At 40.3% G+C, this 15237-nt stretch overlaps 1 protein-coding gene across 1 annotated transcript; it reads left to right on the top strand.

The window, feature by feature from the left end:
* Positions 1-224: 224 nt before the first annotated feature.
* On the top strand, positions 225-4155 carry LOC132319441 (olfactory receptor 6E1-like). The gene is made up of 2 exons (XM_059830232.1): positions 225-1127; positions 4060-4155. Exons 1-2 carry the CDS (start codon positions 225-227, stop codon positions 4153-4155), a joined length of 999 nt encoding a protein of 332 aa, XP_059686215.1.
* The last annotated feature ends 11082 nt before the right edge of the window (positions 4156-15237 follow it).

Consider the following 15237-nt stretch of genomic DNA (forward strand, 5'->3'; position numbering starts at 1 on the left):
ACACTGGAACAAGCTGCCCAGGGAAGTGGTGGAGTCACCCTCACTGGAGGCTTTCAAGGAACGTGTGGATGAGGCATTGTGGGACATGGTTTAGTGGGCATGGTGGTGTTTGTTGGTTGATGGTTGGACTTGATGATCTTACAGGTCTTTTCCAACCTCAGTGATTCTGTGATTCTTGGACCATCTTTAACATCTTCTTTTTAACTATCTTTCAGCTCTCAGAGATGAATCAGACAACAGTGGTGGAGTTCATTCTCTTGGGACTCACTAGCAATCACTTTTTGGAGATCATCCTATTTGCCATTCTTTTTGTTGCCTTCCTCCTGATCCTCCTTGGAAACATTGCTGTCATCACCATCACACTGGTGGACCACCGCCTTTACATCCCCATGTCTTTCTTTCTCAGGAATTTCTCCCTCGTGGAAATCTGCTTCACATCTACCTTCATGCCGAGGACACTCTACAGCCTCCTCACAGGAGCAAAAACAATTTCCCTCTCTGGATGTTTCCTTCAGTTATCCCTCTTCTTCACCCTGGGTATCTGTACTTTCTTCCACGTAGCTCTCATGTCCTTTGACCGCTACATGGCCATCTGCCACCCTTTGCATTATGCCACCTTCATGAGCAATAGGTTTTGTCTCCAGCTGGTGCTGGGCTGCTGGGTGGTGAGTTTCTTCTTGGTGTTCTCTCCACTGACAATTATACTCCGTTTGCCATTCTGCGGGCCCAACATCATCAACCATTTCTACTGTGATATAGCACCACTGCTTCAGCTGTCCTGCACAAACACAGGCCTCATTGAGAAAGTAATGCTAGTGACAAGTGTTCTAATATTACCTGGCACCTTATCAGTAACTGCCTTTTCCTATGCCTACATTGTCTACACTGTCACACACATCCAGTCTTCAGCAAGCAGGAAAAAAGCCTTTTCCACATGCTCTGCTCATCTCATTGTGGTTGCTATTCTGTACAGCAGCTCCATCTTCAGGTACATCCGACCAAGCCAGAGGGGTGGGAGGGATTTTGACAAAGTTGTGTCTTTCCTCTACTGTGTGATTACTCAGCTGTGTAACCCTTACATCTACACCCTTCAAAATGAACAAGTCAAACAGGCCTTGAAAGATCTAGTGGCGAGGTGTTTTGTAGGCTCTGATGATATTTTGAAATTCAGAGCCATAAAGCAGTGAGTGCATGCGAATGACTTCCTAGCAGAGTTCCCAGTACCCTGGGGGGTGGGTGGGGGATAAAGATGATGCATGGGGTGGATTAGGTGGCATTCACCTCACCAAAGTGTATAAAGACTCTGGGATGATGCCTGTTTCTCTGCCCTGACTACATACAATGTCTCTTTGACTTAAATCAGTTGGAAGTAGCCACAATTGATCCATTTGAAATGAGGTGTGGTGAAATCCAAGCCAGGCAACATAGACATGTTAATCAACTCTTTAGACTTCTATAGGAAATTAAAATCAATACTGTATATCCCTCAAACAGAGATGCCTAACCTTCAGAGCAGACGACACATCACCACACAGAAAGTTCCTGTTGTGGTGCCTATCATTTCCTCTACAGAAAGGTACGTGGAGGTGTGTGATGGATTCCTCCCTGATTTCTGCAAGCAAATGTTTTGAATGGTGGAAGCTGGACGTTCATGCCCCACTAAACTGTTTTCCAATGCAATGATCAATTTCATGTGTATGTTAACAAACTGTCAGGACCCTAAGTGCACTAATAGGCCCTTATGTCCCTGACCAGCCTCACCTGGGGCCTCCACCCACACCCTTTGAACATGGATGCAGGAGCCTCATTTAAGCACAGGCCTGGGTGTTCAGTCCTTACTTGACCTACATTGTAGCAGTGCCAGTCTCCATTTCAATCAGTCATGCCCGTGTGTTCACAGAATCACAGAATCACTACGGTTGGAAAAGACCTGTAAGATCATCGAGTCCAACCTGGGGAAAAAAAAAAAAAAAAAAACAAACCAAAAACCACGCCACACAACAACAACAAGCCACAACCCACCCAACACCACACAGCACCATGTCCATCAAGCTACATCCCACAATGCCACATCCACACACTCCTTGAATACCTCCAGGGAGGGTGACTCTACCACCTCCCTGGGCAGCCTATTCCAATGTTTCACTACTCTCTCAGTAAAGAACTTTTCCCTAATATCTAGCCTGAACCTCCCCTGGCACAAATTGAGGCCATTTCCTCTTGTCCTGTCACTCATCACTTGGGAGAAGAGACCAACACCCACCTCTCTGCAACCCCCTTTCAGGTAGTTGTAGAGAGCGATAAGGTCTCCCCTCAGCCTCCTCTTCTCCAGGCTAAACAACCCCAGCTCCCTCAGCCGCTCCTCATAAGACTTGTGTTCCAGACCCCTCACCAGCTTTGTTGCCCTTCTCTGGACACGCTCCAGCACCTCAATGTCTTTCTTGGAGTGAGGGGCCCAAAACTGAACACAGTATTCGAGGTGCGGCCTCACCAGAGCCGAGTACAGAAGCATGATCACCTCCCTGCTCCTGCTGGCCACACTATTTCTGATACAGGCCAGGATGCCGTTGGCCTTCTTGGCCACCTGGGCACACTGCTGGCTCATATTCAGCCGGGTGTCGATCAACACCCCCAGGTACTTTTCTGCGGGGGAGCTTTCCAGCCACTCGTCCCCAAGCCTGTAGCGTTGCCTGGGGTTGTTGTGGCCAAAGTGTAGAACCCGGCACTTGGCCTTACTGAACTTCATCCGGTTGGCCTCAGCCCATCGATCCAGCCTGTCCAGATCCCTCTGCAGAGCCTTCCTACCCTCAAGCAGATCAACACTCCCTCCCAACTTGGTGTCATCTGCAAACTTGCTGAGGGAGCACTCTATCCCCTCATCCAGATCATCAATAAAGACATTAAACAAGGCTGGCCCCAAAACTGAGCCCTGGGGGACTCCGCTTGTGACCGGCCGCCAGCTGGATTTCACCCCATTCACTACAACTCTCTGGGCTCGGCCATCCAGCCAGTTTTTTACCCAGAGAAGACTGTACCTGTCTAAACCACGGGCCGCCAACTTCTCCAGGAGAATACTGTGGGGAACAGTGTCAAAGGCTTTGCTGAAGTCCAGGTAGACAACATCAACAGCCTTCCCCTCATCCACTAGGCGGGTCACCTGGTCATAGAAGGAGATCAGGTTGGTCAAGCAGGACCTGCCTTTCATGAACCCGTGCTGGCTTGGCCTGATCCCTTGGTTATCCTGCACGTGTCCCGTGAGCGCCCTCAAGATAAGCCTCTCCATAACCTTCCCCGGCACCGAGGTCAGGCTGACAGGCCTGTAGTTCCCCGGATCCTCCTTCCGACCCTTCTTGTAGATGGGCGTCACGTTGGCAAGTGTTGTCAAGTTCTTCCAATAAATTGTTTCTGTCTCCATGTCTGCTTCAGTAGAATGGAGCTTAGGGGTTCTCAAGATGGCCTGGGTGCAGTTTTGATTTCCTTGTGTTGTTCCATACATCATCATCCCCTGCCTTTGGTCTTCTAATCAGCTGCTTAGGAAAGAAACTTTATTTCTCTTCTCTGCTTGCAGGGGGCTGACCAGCAGGCTGATTGTCTTTAATACTTGCTTCTTTAAACAAGTGTGTTTTACTAACCATGTCGTTTGTCACGAAGAAGAGATCCTTTTAATGAGCACAAAACAAGGCAGGTTTTTTTAATGTTTCCTTTAAAAACATTTAAAATTTTGCAGGTAAGAGGCTGTCATTGCAGATATCAGAATAGACATAGGGAAAAAAACCAACCAACCAACCAAATGAAAAGAACTGAGAGAGGAGAAGAAAGAGATAGAGACAGAGGAAGCAAGTCGTAGAAGTGACATGTAAGCCATCTACAGAAATAGTTTCTGGCTAATAAAAACTCCTCTAAAGTAACAAAGAATGTTTGCAATAATAGTAGGTGGCATAACCCAATGCTCTGACAAAGATCTTTCTAATGATTCTGCAACACAGAAAATCATGCTCTTGTGCCCAGGGCTGTTCCTTGGCATTGTTTAATTACATAGCATGGGTATATTCTCAGAAGCTCAAGGAAATTTTAAATGAAGGCTATATAGTCTGTGTCCAGGTAGAACCAATCCCCATATCTGGAATAAAAGTGGATATGAAGGCCTGGATGTAGTCTTTGTAAAAACATCAAAGTAGACGCATCGAAATTAGCATCTTGGTTATGTGGGTCCTTTCTAAGTGTCCATCTCTAAGATGAATGAACTCTTAAGTCTCAGATGGGTTTTTGGAGGTGCCTGTCACTTACTTATGACTATTAAAGGAGACTCAGATGGTGAAATTCCTCATACAGATTTCTGAAATTGAGTGGAACAAATAATAATTCCAGTAATTCCACCTAATTCTCAGAGAAACAGACAACAGTGGTTTCTGTGATGTCCAGATTTTACAAATGCAGGAAGTGGAGCTGCAAGGCAAGAAAGTCTATGATACAGCTGGAGATTAAATCCATGACTCCCAGGTCCACACTTTGTCTATAATTTTCTGTAATATGTGCTTCAACCATAATTTTCTGTAATATGTGCTTCAACCTCACTCATATCTCCAAGATAAACTCAGTATTTAAAGGGCCACAGAAAGACAATGTGCTAATCATATACGTAGGTATGGTTATGGAGAAGAAAACACAAAACCATGATCCAAAGACAAGTTGAGTTAAAAGGGTGTGATTCATGATGGAGTTATAATGTAAGGGGAAACAGATTGCCAAACAACGGTCAGATGCCATGGCAGCCAGGAGAAAATACTCTGTGCAGCCCAAAGAGAAAACAAAGTACATCTGTAGAAGGCAATTGTCAAAGGAAATGGTTGTGTCTCCACCCAAGAGGACTGCTAGTGCTTTGGGGACACAAGCTGTGGTGTACCAGATCTCCAGGACGGAAAGGTTGCAGAGGAAAAAGTACATGGGGATATGAAGTTGTGGATGGCTTCTCACTAAGACCATGATGGAAAAGTTTCCCAAGAGTGCCAAGATGTACATGATGGAAAAAAGCATGAACAAAGACATTTTCAGGTACTGATGGCCAGGAAAACCCAGGAGGATGAATAGATGTGTGCCACTATGGTTTCCTCTTTGGACATCAGATGAAAGACTCATCTAAGTAACAAAAGACAATAAAAAAACAGAGCTTTGTTCACTTCATTGCTACATATTTTCTGCTTTACATACCAGAATTCATAACCCAGGTTGCCCAAAAATATACTGAAAAAAAAATTCCTAAAAATGTGCAAGGAAGGTCAAGCTTTTTTTCTTTTTTCTTTTTTTTTTTTTTCCTTGTTTTTCTTTTTAAACCATTGCAAGGAAAAATAGGTTTTGCCTCTCATAAATAGACTGCTATGAGCATGGCCACTGACACTCAGAGTACTAAAAAAGAAGAGAAGTCCAAAAGAATGAAGGGCCATCCTGTCACTTCATTCTTTGAGACAATTAACTTGATACGTGTTAAAAAAAGTCTGATTTTTGAAAAATGTTCAATAATTTAACTGGGATTTATCTGCACCCACTTTAGACTTCTGAAAATAAGGCATCTGATGTTTTATTCAGTTGTCTATACTTAGATAACTTTTTTTCCCCCCTGGCATAATTTTAAGTCTGGCATATTTCAATATGACACAGAAAACAAGCAAGATCTGTATGTTTCTGACAGATGGAGGCCTGGCTGGACAGATGAATCCCACCCTGTGTCCTTGGACAGGCAAGGCAGTGAATAATGGCAGAAAGAGTGACATACAGAAATTGAGTCAATGAACTGAGTGGAGAATAATATGATAATGAACTATATACAGAAGAGGGAAGAAGAAAGAGAGGTGCTGCAGTATATACAGGAATGGATGAATAGTTATATAGACAGAGTAGACAGAAAAGCTCAGAAATAAATGGAGAACAGATAGCAAAGATTAAAGATGGGTGTAATGTACACACACACAAAAAAACCCTTGCATCAGTATGAAGGGATAGATAGAAAAGTAAAAAGGTAGTATATACACATAAAATCAGAATAATTCAGATTGGAAGAGATCTCAGGAGGACCTTCTGCTTGAAGAATGGTCAGCTACAATTTCAGGGCTTTACATGCACAGGAATGGATAAAGGAAGAGAAAAATATATGTATATACAGTGACAGAGAGATGAAACAGAGGCAAACAGAATTAGAGAGAATTTAGCTCTCACTTTCGTAGTATTACAAATCTCTACATCATGCTGAGAGAAAACAGTAAGTGCAAAACCAGTATTTTTCTTCTGAAATCACAAATATCTCTGTGAAAATGCAGCACATTTCTGAAGCCCACTTTTCTGCCACTTAACTTGGGGAAAAAAACATGGCTCTAGAATAGCTCCAAGATACAAATATTTTCTGGACTGGCCCCTCCCCAAGGAATTAAAGTCTCCAGGGTTTTCACAGTCAGTTGCTGTGAAAACGTGCGATTACCCTTCAATTAAGAAAGGAACCATTTCCACTCAACTTTGAATCATGAAAGCAAATTTGATTTTGTACATTTTTTTTGCTCTTGTTTGCCATAATCAGAGAGCTGTTGAATATCCAGATGAACCTTTCACCAACTTTTTTGAGGAACTAAAATATAATTTTAGGATATTTTCAATAAAAATGCAAAATGTATTTTTGGTACAGAGGAAAAAAAAAGAAGGATAAAATAATCTCTAGTATTGTACATAAGTAGAACATATATTCAAAAATAGTGCTGACCAAATTAGATTTAGTGTTTATCTTCAAGATTTAACATTATTTCTACTGTAAGTTCTGATTTGCAGCAAATATGACTAAAGAAATAATCAGTATGTGATCGGTTATAAATTTGTACAGTTGACCTGGATTTGGTAATATCCCTAAATGTGACGGTTTAAATTATTCTCACCGATTTTTAGCCATCTAAAACTTGCTTGCCCATATCTGATACAGTTACATGTGGTTCTCCAGAATTATTGGAAAAACCAAGAACTTTGAGAACATGTTTCATTTGACCTCTTTAGAAATCTACCATGGTAGATTAATCATTCTCCAGAACAATCTGGGGAAATACTTCATTGATTAAAAGTGGAGCCAATACCTAGCATGATACATCTGAACTCTAGCTAGCAAAAATTAAAATGGATGAATCCCAGCTCTGGTTTGAATTTTGAGCACTTGTTGAAGAAAATTGATGTAAATACATTTCAGCTTGACTGAAAATCCTGTAATGTACCTAGCTGGTACATATAGTTTGGTGCTTGTTTATCTTGGGCTCTTTTGAACATCATAACCTCCTCTGAAGACTTCTATTGAACCAACACAAAACACTTCTTAGTAAGAAATGTCATCTATGCTTATTGTTAAAATCTTGGTATCTTAAGTCCCATAAGCCCATAGTTTTTAGCTGAAAGTTGCAAGTTTATAGAGCAATAAGACTTCTGAGAGTAAAACGTGTGCCTGTCTGAGGCAGAATCAAAGCTGTGTGAAATGGTCAGGCCATCTAACTCCTGTCCCTGTGCAACTTGTCCTTGTTGTCCTTGTAAGGACAACATTCTGTGAGATTAAAGCCCATCTAGATTGTAGTGGATTTTAATGTTTCAGAGGTTTCATAGCTAGCTACTTTCTTTCCATTGATTTGACTTTATTTCAGCATCTTGAGATGCACTGTCATTTCCCCTATTCTCTTGCCTAGCTGTGAGGCCTACTTTCTAGCACATTCATTCTGGTTCCATTCATAAAATCATTGGTTTTTTATAGATTTTTATGTACTGTTTAATATGTATTGCTTAATACTGATGAGGCATCTACTAATTCTTCAGACATGTTTCAGTCCTCTTTTTTGTCCTCTTTGCAATGCTCAAGTCATAGTATCATATAGTGGATCAACTATTGTTCAGAATCGATGCAGCTGTTATATCCATTAATCTGAGCTACAGAGTTCTTTCTCTGCTAGAGTCCTCAATAAAGTATTGACATAAATTTTGTTCATAGATGAAATGTGAAACTGCAACTTCCACTCTTTTTATCAATTGTGTTTTTTCAATATAGAACGCCTAATATTTCCAAAGTGAAAACAAGGTTTGATGAAATAAAGGTATTTTTTTCTTTTCTCTGTTGTTTGTTTACCATATTTTGAGTTCGTTCACCTTAATAGCTCCATGAAATGCAATCTGTAAAAAATAAGACAAGTGGAAAAATTATTATGGTAGGAAAGTGAATTAATTCTTCTTTAATTATCTGAATAATTGCATTCATTTTCAACAGTTCTTAGAATTTTTGAGCAAATAAACTTGAGTCAGCAGTGGTTTACTCAATACACAAGCACAAGGGAACCAATTAATCTAACTAAAAAGAAAGGCATTCTCATATGGGCTATCTAAAATCTGAATTTATTAATAATTTAGCTCAACAAACAAATTGTCTAACTATTCCAACCCAGTTTTCTCATGACTGGCTTCCCAAATGTTTAAGCCTTCAAACACTACAAATCACCTCGGGGCATCTCCTGGACAACTCATAATAAAATCATAATTTGGCACACTTACATCAAGTAAATTCCTCTATCCCAGATTGTGCCATAATCTTTATTAACCCAGACTGCTCTTGAATCTACTCAATGAGTGACAAAACATCTTCAGAAAATAGGTGGTTTTGCCAGCTCTCTTAGCTTTACTCTTCTAAAGGCTACTTTGCCGCTAAGTATTTTGAGGTACTTTCATTAATCACTTTAGTGATTGGTAACCCTAAGGGAGTGGTATGTGACGCACTAAGATGGGTATCTAAACAGTTAGTACAAGTTGTCCATTAAATGGGAAGACTTCTGTTCCACTAAAAATAGAAGCAGCTAAATAGATATATTTTATTATAGACATTTAAATTTTGTATGGCTGAAGTAAGGTGCAGTGTTTCCCTCTTAGAGCAATCAGGACCACCAAGACATTGGGTAAATTATGTCTTTTTTCCTGACCATTATCATCCCAACAGTGGGACCTGTTTTTGACAACAAGCACTGTCATCATCTGCCTTTGAAATATTGGTGCTGGCTACTAGCTGTTAGATAGAGAAAACCAAACAAGGACAACAAAAAAGTCTCAGAGAATAAAACATAATTTTCTGAAGGACTTTCAGTGAAGAGAAGAATGAGGTGGAGATTAGAGAGGCTGGGATAGTGACACCCAGGAGCCAAAGGCCATCTGTGTGCACAAGGTGTTGCACATGAAGGGACTAGTGTAAAGGGTAGCATATGGCCAGATAGCGATGATAAGCATGACAGCCAAGACAGCACATTCCATATAGCCCAGGGAGAAGATGAAGTAAATCTACAGGGTACAGCTGATGAAGGACATGGTTTGACTCTTTCCAAGGAATACTCCAAGGGTTTTGAGCACACAAGCTGTAGTGTACCAGATGTCCAGAAAGGAGAGGTTGCCAGAGAAGCAGTACTTTGGAGTCTGCAGGAATGGATTGACCCACACTAGTACTATGATGGCCATATTTACCAGTACTGTTAGTATGCATGTTAGAGAAAAGAGCAGAAAGAGGGTGATCTGCAAACACTGGTTGCCAGGGAATCCCAGAAGAATGAATTCTTCTACCATAGATTGGTTTTCTCTGTTTTTTTTCAGCCATGACCCATCTGTCAACATATACAGAATGTATCGATGTATCAATGTATTCTCTATTCTCTACTTATATCTCAGACAGGACAGGTTCATAGGTTTACTGTGGTAAAAATAAGGAGTTTCTCTTTCATTTTATACACTGGGAATGAAGTGAAATTAATCTGGCTATATTCAGATGCCTATACTTGAGCAAACTGTCTAAACTTTCACATTCAGTGGGGAGAAACAAGCGCTTCTAGGGCATAATTATCTGATTGTATGAGGATGACGTTTGAACTGTCAAATGACACACATTCTTGAAATGACTATTTATTTTCATGAACTACCCCTGTTCATGGTGTAAGCAGACTAGTACAGATATACATGCACACATTGCTGACATCTGGTTTATGTTAGATTAACACTCTTCCCTCTGACAAGTGTGTAAATAAAATCTAAGAAACTCATTTTACACGGTACTTCTTTGATAGTCACTAATCAGCCAGTGGAACAAACTGCACAGATCTATTGACAGAAACAGACAATGTAGTATTCCCTGTTTGCACAACGTTTTTCCCACTAGACATTAATTAATTAAACAAACAAATAAAACTGTGTCAAAAAGAGATAATATACATGATTTTCAAAACATAAATACATCTAAATAGAGATTTTTTTCATTTTATTTTACCAACTTTGAATCATTTATGCAAATGTGAGCTCCCTTTCTCATCAGTGGAGATACACAGGCAGCCCAATAGGACTTCTCTTAGAAGTCTGTTTCAGGAAGTGAATTTCAGTGAGTGAATTCACCACCTGTGTGTGATTCAGCAGCCACAGGGTTTATTTTAAACAACTGAGAGGAATTCAGGCGCATAACTTGTATTTATATGTGTAAGTTCCTGCTGAAATCATTGGTCATTTGGCTTCAAACAGAGAAAATTCTGTAACACAGATTCATGGATTTCTTTCTCCTGTTCTGACACTCATTTTGTTGAAATGGCATGTCTTGCCACCCTCCCCACATCTACACTTGGCTCTTTAGTGGTAACATTCACATCCTACACCTATATCATTTCCACTATGTTGGGAATCCCATGAGCCCAAGGTTGGCAAAGAGCTTTTTGCACAAGCTTGGCTCATCTTACTGTTGTAATTTTGTGGTTTGACTCCACCATCTTCCTGTACATCAGGTGCTATCATCAGACTTCTCTGATTTGAACAAAATTCTGAATACCCTCAATACTGTTGTGACTTCCATATTGAATCCTTTCATTTACACTCTCGAGGAACACAGATGTGAAGAAAGCCTTGATAAAAGCATTAGGCAGACATGACAATGCCTTCCTTTCATTTACACTCTCGAGGAACACAGATGTGAAGAAAGCCTTGATAAAAGCATTAGGCAGACATGACAATGCCTTAAACTGACTGCAGAGAAAAGTAGATGGAATAACCATAAACATATAATGCACTGTTTTACTGCATGCCTTCGTCAGTGGTATTCCTCTTCCCTATCTTTACATGTTGGAGCAGACATCTACCTCTGAGTTAACTACTCAGGTTCTCTTTACAGTCACTGCAAAGAAAGACCATTAGTGTGTGTAGTTAATTAGGTGTGGTTTAGATACTATTCTTCTGACAAGTATCAGTCAAATGATGTCCTAGAAGTTCTTTTTCTCTCTGCTGTCTATGAGGAGATTTTAACTCAGCTGCAAATCTCTGCCTATAGGTAGTTGCATTTGATCAGATTAATGCCATCCATTTAATATTCTTATCTGGTTGACAATATTCCCTGCAAGGCAAAATGTCTGCATCAACTTTGATGGATAAGAAAAGAAAGATTTCTTCTCTGCCAAGGCTTAGTAGTTAGCATTCTGGAGTCCTGTCAAGTTCTCTTGGCCTTACAAGAATGAATCATTGTTCATCTGATGAAGAAGAATCACATGCATCATTTAGTCTGATGATTTTAAATATGTGTCATCTCCAAATACCACAATCAAAATGACAAAATTAATTGTTAATTTGAAAGTATCACTTTTGCTTATGAAATTGATATCCTGTTACAGAGTTTAATTAAAATTTCGGTTTACTGAAATTTTTTGTTTGCCTAGGAAATGGGCTCACCAGTGTCTTGACTGCAAGGAAGATGCAGAATTTTTACATAAAAAGCAGGATTCATGTAATCTAATATTGGATATCTACAATGTACATATTTCTCAAGTCTTCGTTTACAGTCAGCGAAGAGAGGCCCCTTCAGAGAGCCATTATTTTAATCCAAAAATTTTCAGTTAAGACAGGCCACATAACTAACTTTCTACATGTTCTTATTTCTGTATAATGGTTCTAGATAGATTTAGATTTCTAAATCTTAAATTAGATGTAGAGTTAGGCAGATGAGTGTCACACTCAGTTTCATATGGAGTCACAGCACAGTTAATAGGATAAATAGTTTTCACACAACCATAAGTCTGTCAGAATCCAAGGTCAAAAACATTACAAAATGTTTCCATGATATTTTACCATTTCTTTCTGTGTGCCGCCCCGCTTCCCTTTCCTGGAATTGTGTGACATGTCCTTTTTAAAGATGTAAAAACAGAGCAAAAGAGAACAGAGAATAAACATTTTTAAAAAAACCCCAACCCTATGTCATGGTGTCCCTGTCAGATGAGCCCTATAATGCTTGTCTATTGCGTTTTGGAAAAGAATAGCACATAACAAGACACAGTATATGTCAGATAAATAAAATAGATTAACACATTTTTACAATCCATATCAGAGAAGGAGAGCACAAGAATTATATTACTTATTCAGTAGAGAGTATTTCTTTCTCTGCATGTAGTATGTAGCCCAATTTTTCAACATACTTCGTATTTTGGAAAACCATTTCCTTAGTGTCTTCTGAAGAAAACCTACTGAAAATAATGGTACCCTACATAAGTTCTGTTCGTGATATATCACGAACTAGTTCTCTGCAGTCTTTGCAGATTACTGTTGGAGTCCATGCGTCAGTCTATAATTCTCTAGCATAAAGTGGGCACACATACTGCATAACACTTACCTCCAATATCTGGGGAAAAAAAGGGAGGTATGTTCTGTCTGTAACAGGAGTTCAGATTTTTAGTTCATGTAGAGTCACATTTCAGTGCCTGGATATAGGCATCTTAATCTCAAACTGAATTCCAGACAGATGTGATACTCCTGCAATTCAGACACAAATAAACAAGCAATAGCTGGGGTTTTATTTGTTTCTGTCTGAATTGCCCCACATAATCATACCTGTGCACCGCAGCCTGCCAGAACGCCAAAATTATAGTATGATGCTTCTAAGGGTAGGTGGAAGGTAAGACCATCTGCTTCATTAGGGTTATCTGATCAAGGACCTTTTCAATGCAAAAGGCAGTAATAAGTAGAGGGAAAAGTGAATAAACAAGAACACAGAGACACAAACCTGGTAGACAAGAGATAATGGAGACAATGGCAAAGACCAACTACTAATTAACGGGCCATTAAGAAACTCTAGGCACAGCTTTGGAGAGGCCCCCCCTAGACTTTTAGTGCATCAAGCTGGACCAGCTAGCGAGCAAGGGACTGTGGGGTGGGATCAGATGCCAGGATCCAGACAGGGGTACCAGGCAGACAGAGGTGCTGTGCTGATGCTTGGGGGATCCGCAAATGTGTGTGTGCTTGTGAACCCAAGAATGTCATGTGTGTGCCCGCACTAGTGACGTCCTGTCTCTGCCAGCCCCAGAGGAGGAGGAGACACGGCTGCTTGGGCTTGCGTGTGATGGCGGTCTGTGGGACTGGCTGTGTCAGTGTCCCCTGTGTGTGTCTGTCTGGGCATGTCCGTGTGTGCTCACCTTTGCTACTGGTTGAATCTGTAGACAGGAAAGTGACAGCTGCGTCCCTCAGACTGGTCAGAGATCCTGGGTTCCCAGGAACTGGGCTGGGTGCTGGAGTTGGCAGCCACTCCTAATATCCCTTTACAACCTCTGCACTCATCTTGACTGAAGACCATTGTACATCAAGGACTTAGCGCAGGCTGTAGCGCTGTGTTATGCTGCACTTCCAGTGTGGTCTTCAGGTCTGTGTTGTGCTGCACAAATCCCCTGGCTGCAGGATAAACTCAGAAGCTTATTGTAGCAGAGGAGCCTGCGGGCAGCTCCCACTTGGTACCAGCAATTACACCACCTGCATGGCCTTGCCTTTATCTAACAGTGCAGCAAGAAGTTCTTAGGTGAACATCCTTTCTGTTTGACAGTAGAAATGATGGTTATAATTGTTTTCTTTTTAAAAAATCCTATACTAACTGAAATGACCAAAATGGAGTAACCCTTCCATTGACAGAATGTACATGGTATGCTGTGTGTTAATCAGAGGCCCATGTGATGCTTCACAGCTTGGGGTTCCCAGTATCTGAAGTGATGCAGCTTTATCTATATTATGCTCTCCTCTACCGTGTTAGCTCTAATAAATAGCTTTTTAAAAGATACTTGACACAGTGTGTGTCTGTCTTATTGGGATCATAATGATCTAGCAACTCCTGATGCAAAACACCCTCCTATGCTTTTCCCATCTTAACGATTAATGTCACATTCACTGTCTTAACTTGGCAAAGAAAATGAGAAGAGTGAAGAGGTAAACTAGGATCCCATGAATCCTCCAGATGGGTACATACCACAACCAGAGGAAAAAAGGAAAAACAAATGAGGTTTTAACCTTCCGTTTTAAAATAATGGGTCTCAAACCAACTTCCCTATGACCACCTGTTTCCTTAACACTCAAGTAGTTTCTTTCATCCCACAATCAACCTTTTATTTGCACAAAAAGGGACATTGTTTTCATCTGCTCTCAATTCAGAAGCCTAAGATATAGATATGCTTACATAAACTTATCATTTTGACTTCACACACAAACAATATACAGCAGTGGAGATGTCTAAGTGATAGTTTGACTACAGCAGAAATCTAGTTTAGGACACATAAACTGTGTTTTTACTTTATCTGTTTCACTCCATTTAATACCAGTGGAGAACAGGGTTATCAGCCCAGCCATAGTTCTTTACATTCAAGATACTTGAAGTAAAGTGAATCACTACCCCTTCAGGCCTTCAAATAAACTTTCTTCACAGAATAGAGCTGAAGACCTCATCTGGGAAACATCTTAATCAGAACTCACCAGAGAGTAATGTCTTAGATATTTGTGGAGTGCTTCTCATTAGGTCTATTGTCCTCTTCTCTGATAATTTCTTTCCCTCATCACTGTGTAATTATTTTTAGATAAGCACCACAGAAATGTTTTCACAATATTCAGAGAATATTGTGAGTTTCATCTTACCACAGGTAAAGATTTCTGCAAAGTACAAAACTATTTCTGTATGGATGGACAGGACATAAATGATACAGTAGCATGCAATTCACTTGATCTGTATGCCCAACCTACCTTAAAATGACATGAAAAATAATCTGAAAAATACCTCTTAAAAAAACCCCAAATACCAAAATAAAAATGGAATTATCTGGAGGATTGACAAGATAGATATGAATTTTTGGTAAGTGATGGCAAATCATTGTCCTTGCAGTAATGCACACAATATCAAAGCTACTGCTAGATTTAATTTAATATAAT

The sequence above is a fragment of the Gavia stellata genome, chromosome 28, assembly GCF_030936135.1.
Source record: "Gavia stellata isolate bGavSte3 chromosome 28, bGavSte3.hap2, whole genome shotgun sequence".
NCBI classification, from domain to species: domain Eukaryota; kingdom Metazoa; phylum Chordata; class Aves; order Gaviiformes; family Gaviidae; genus Gavia; species Gavia stellata.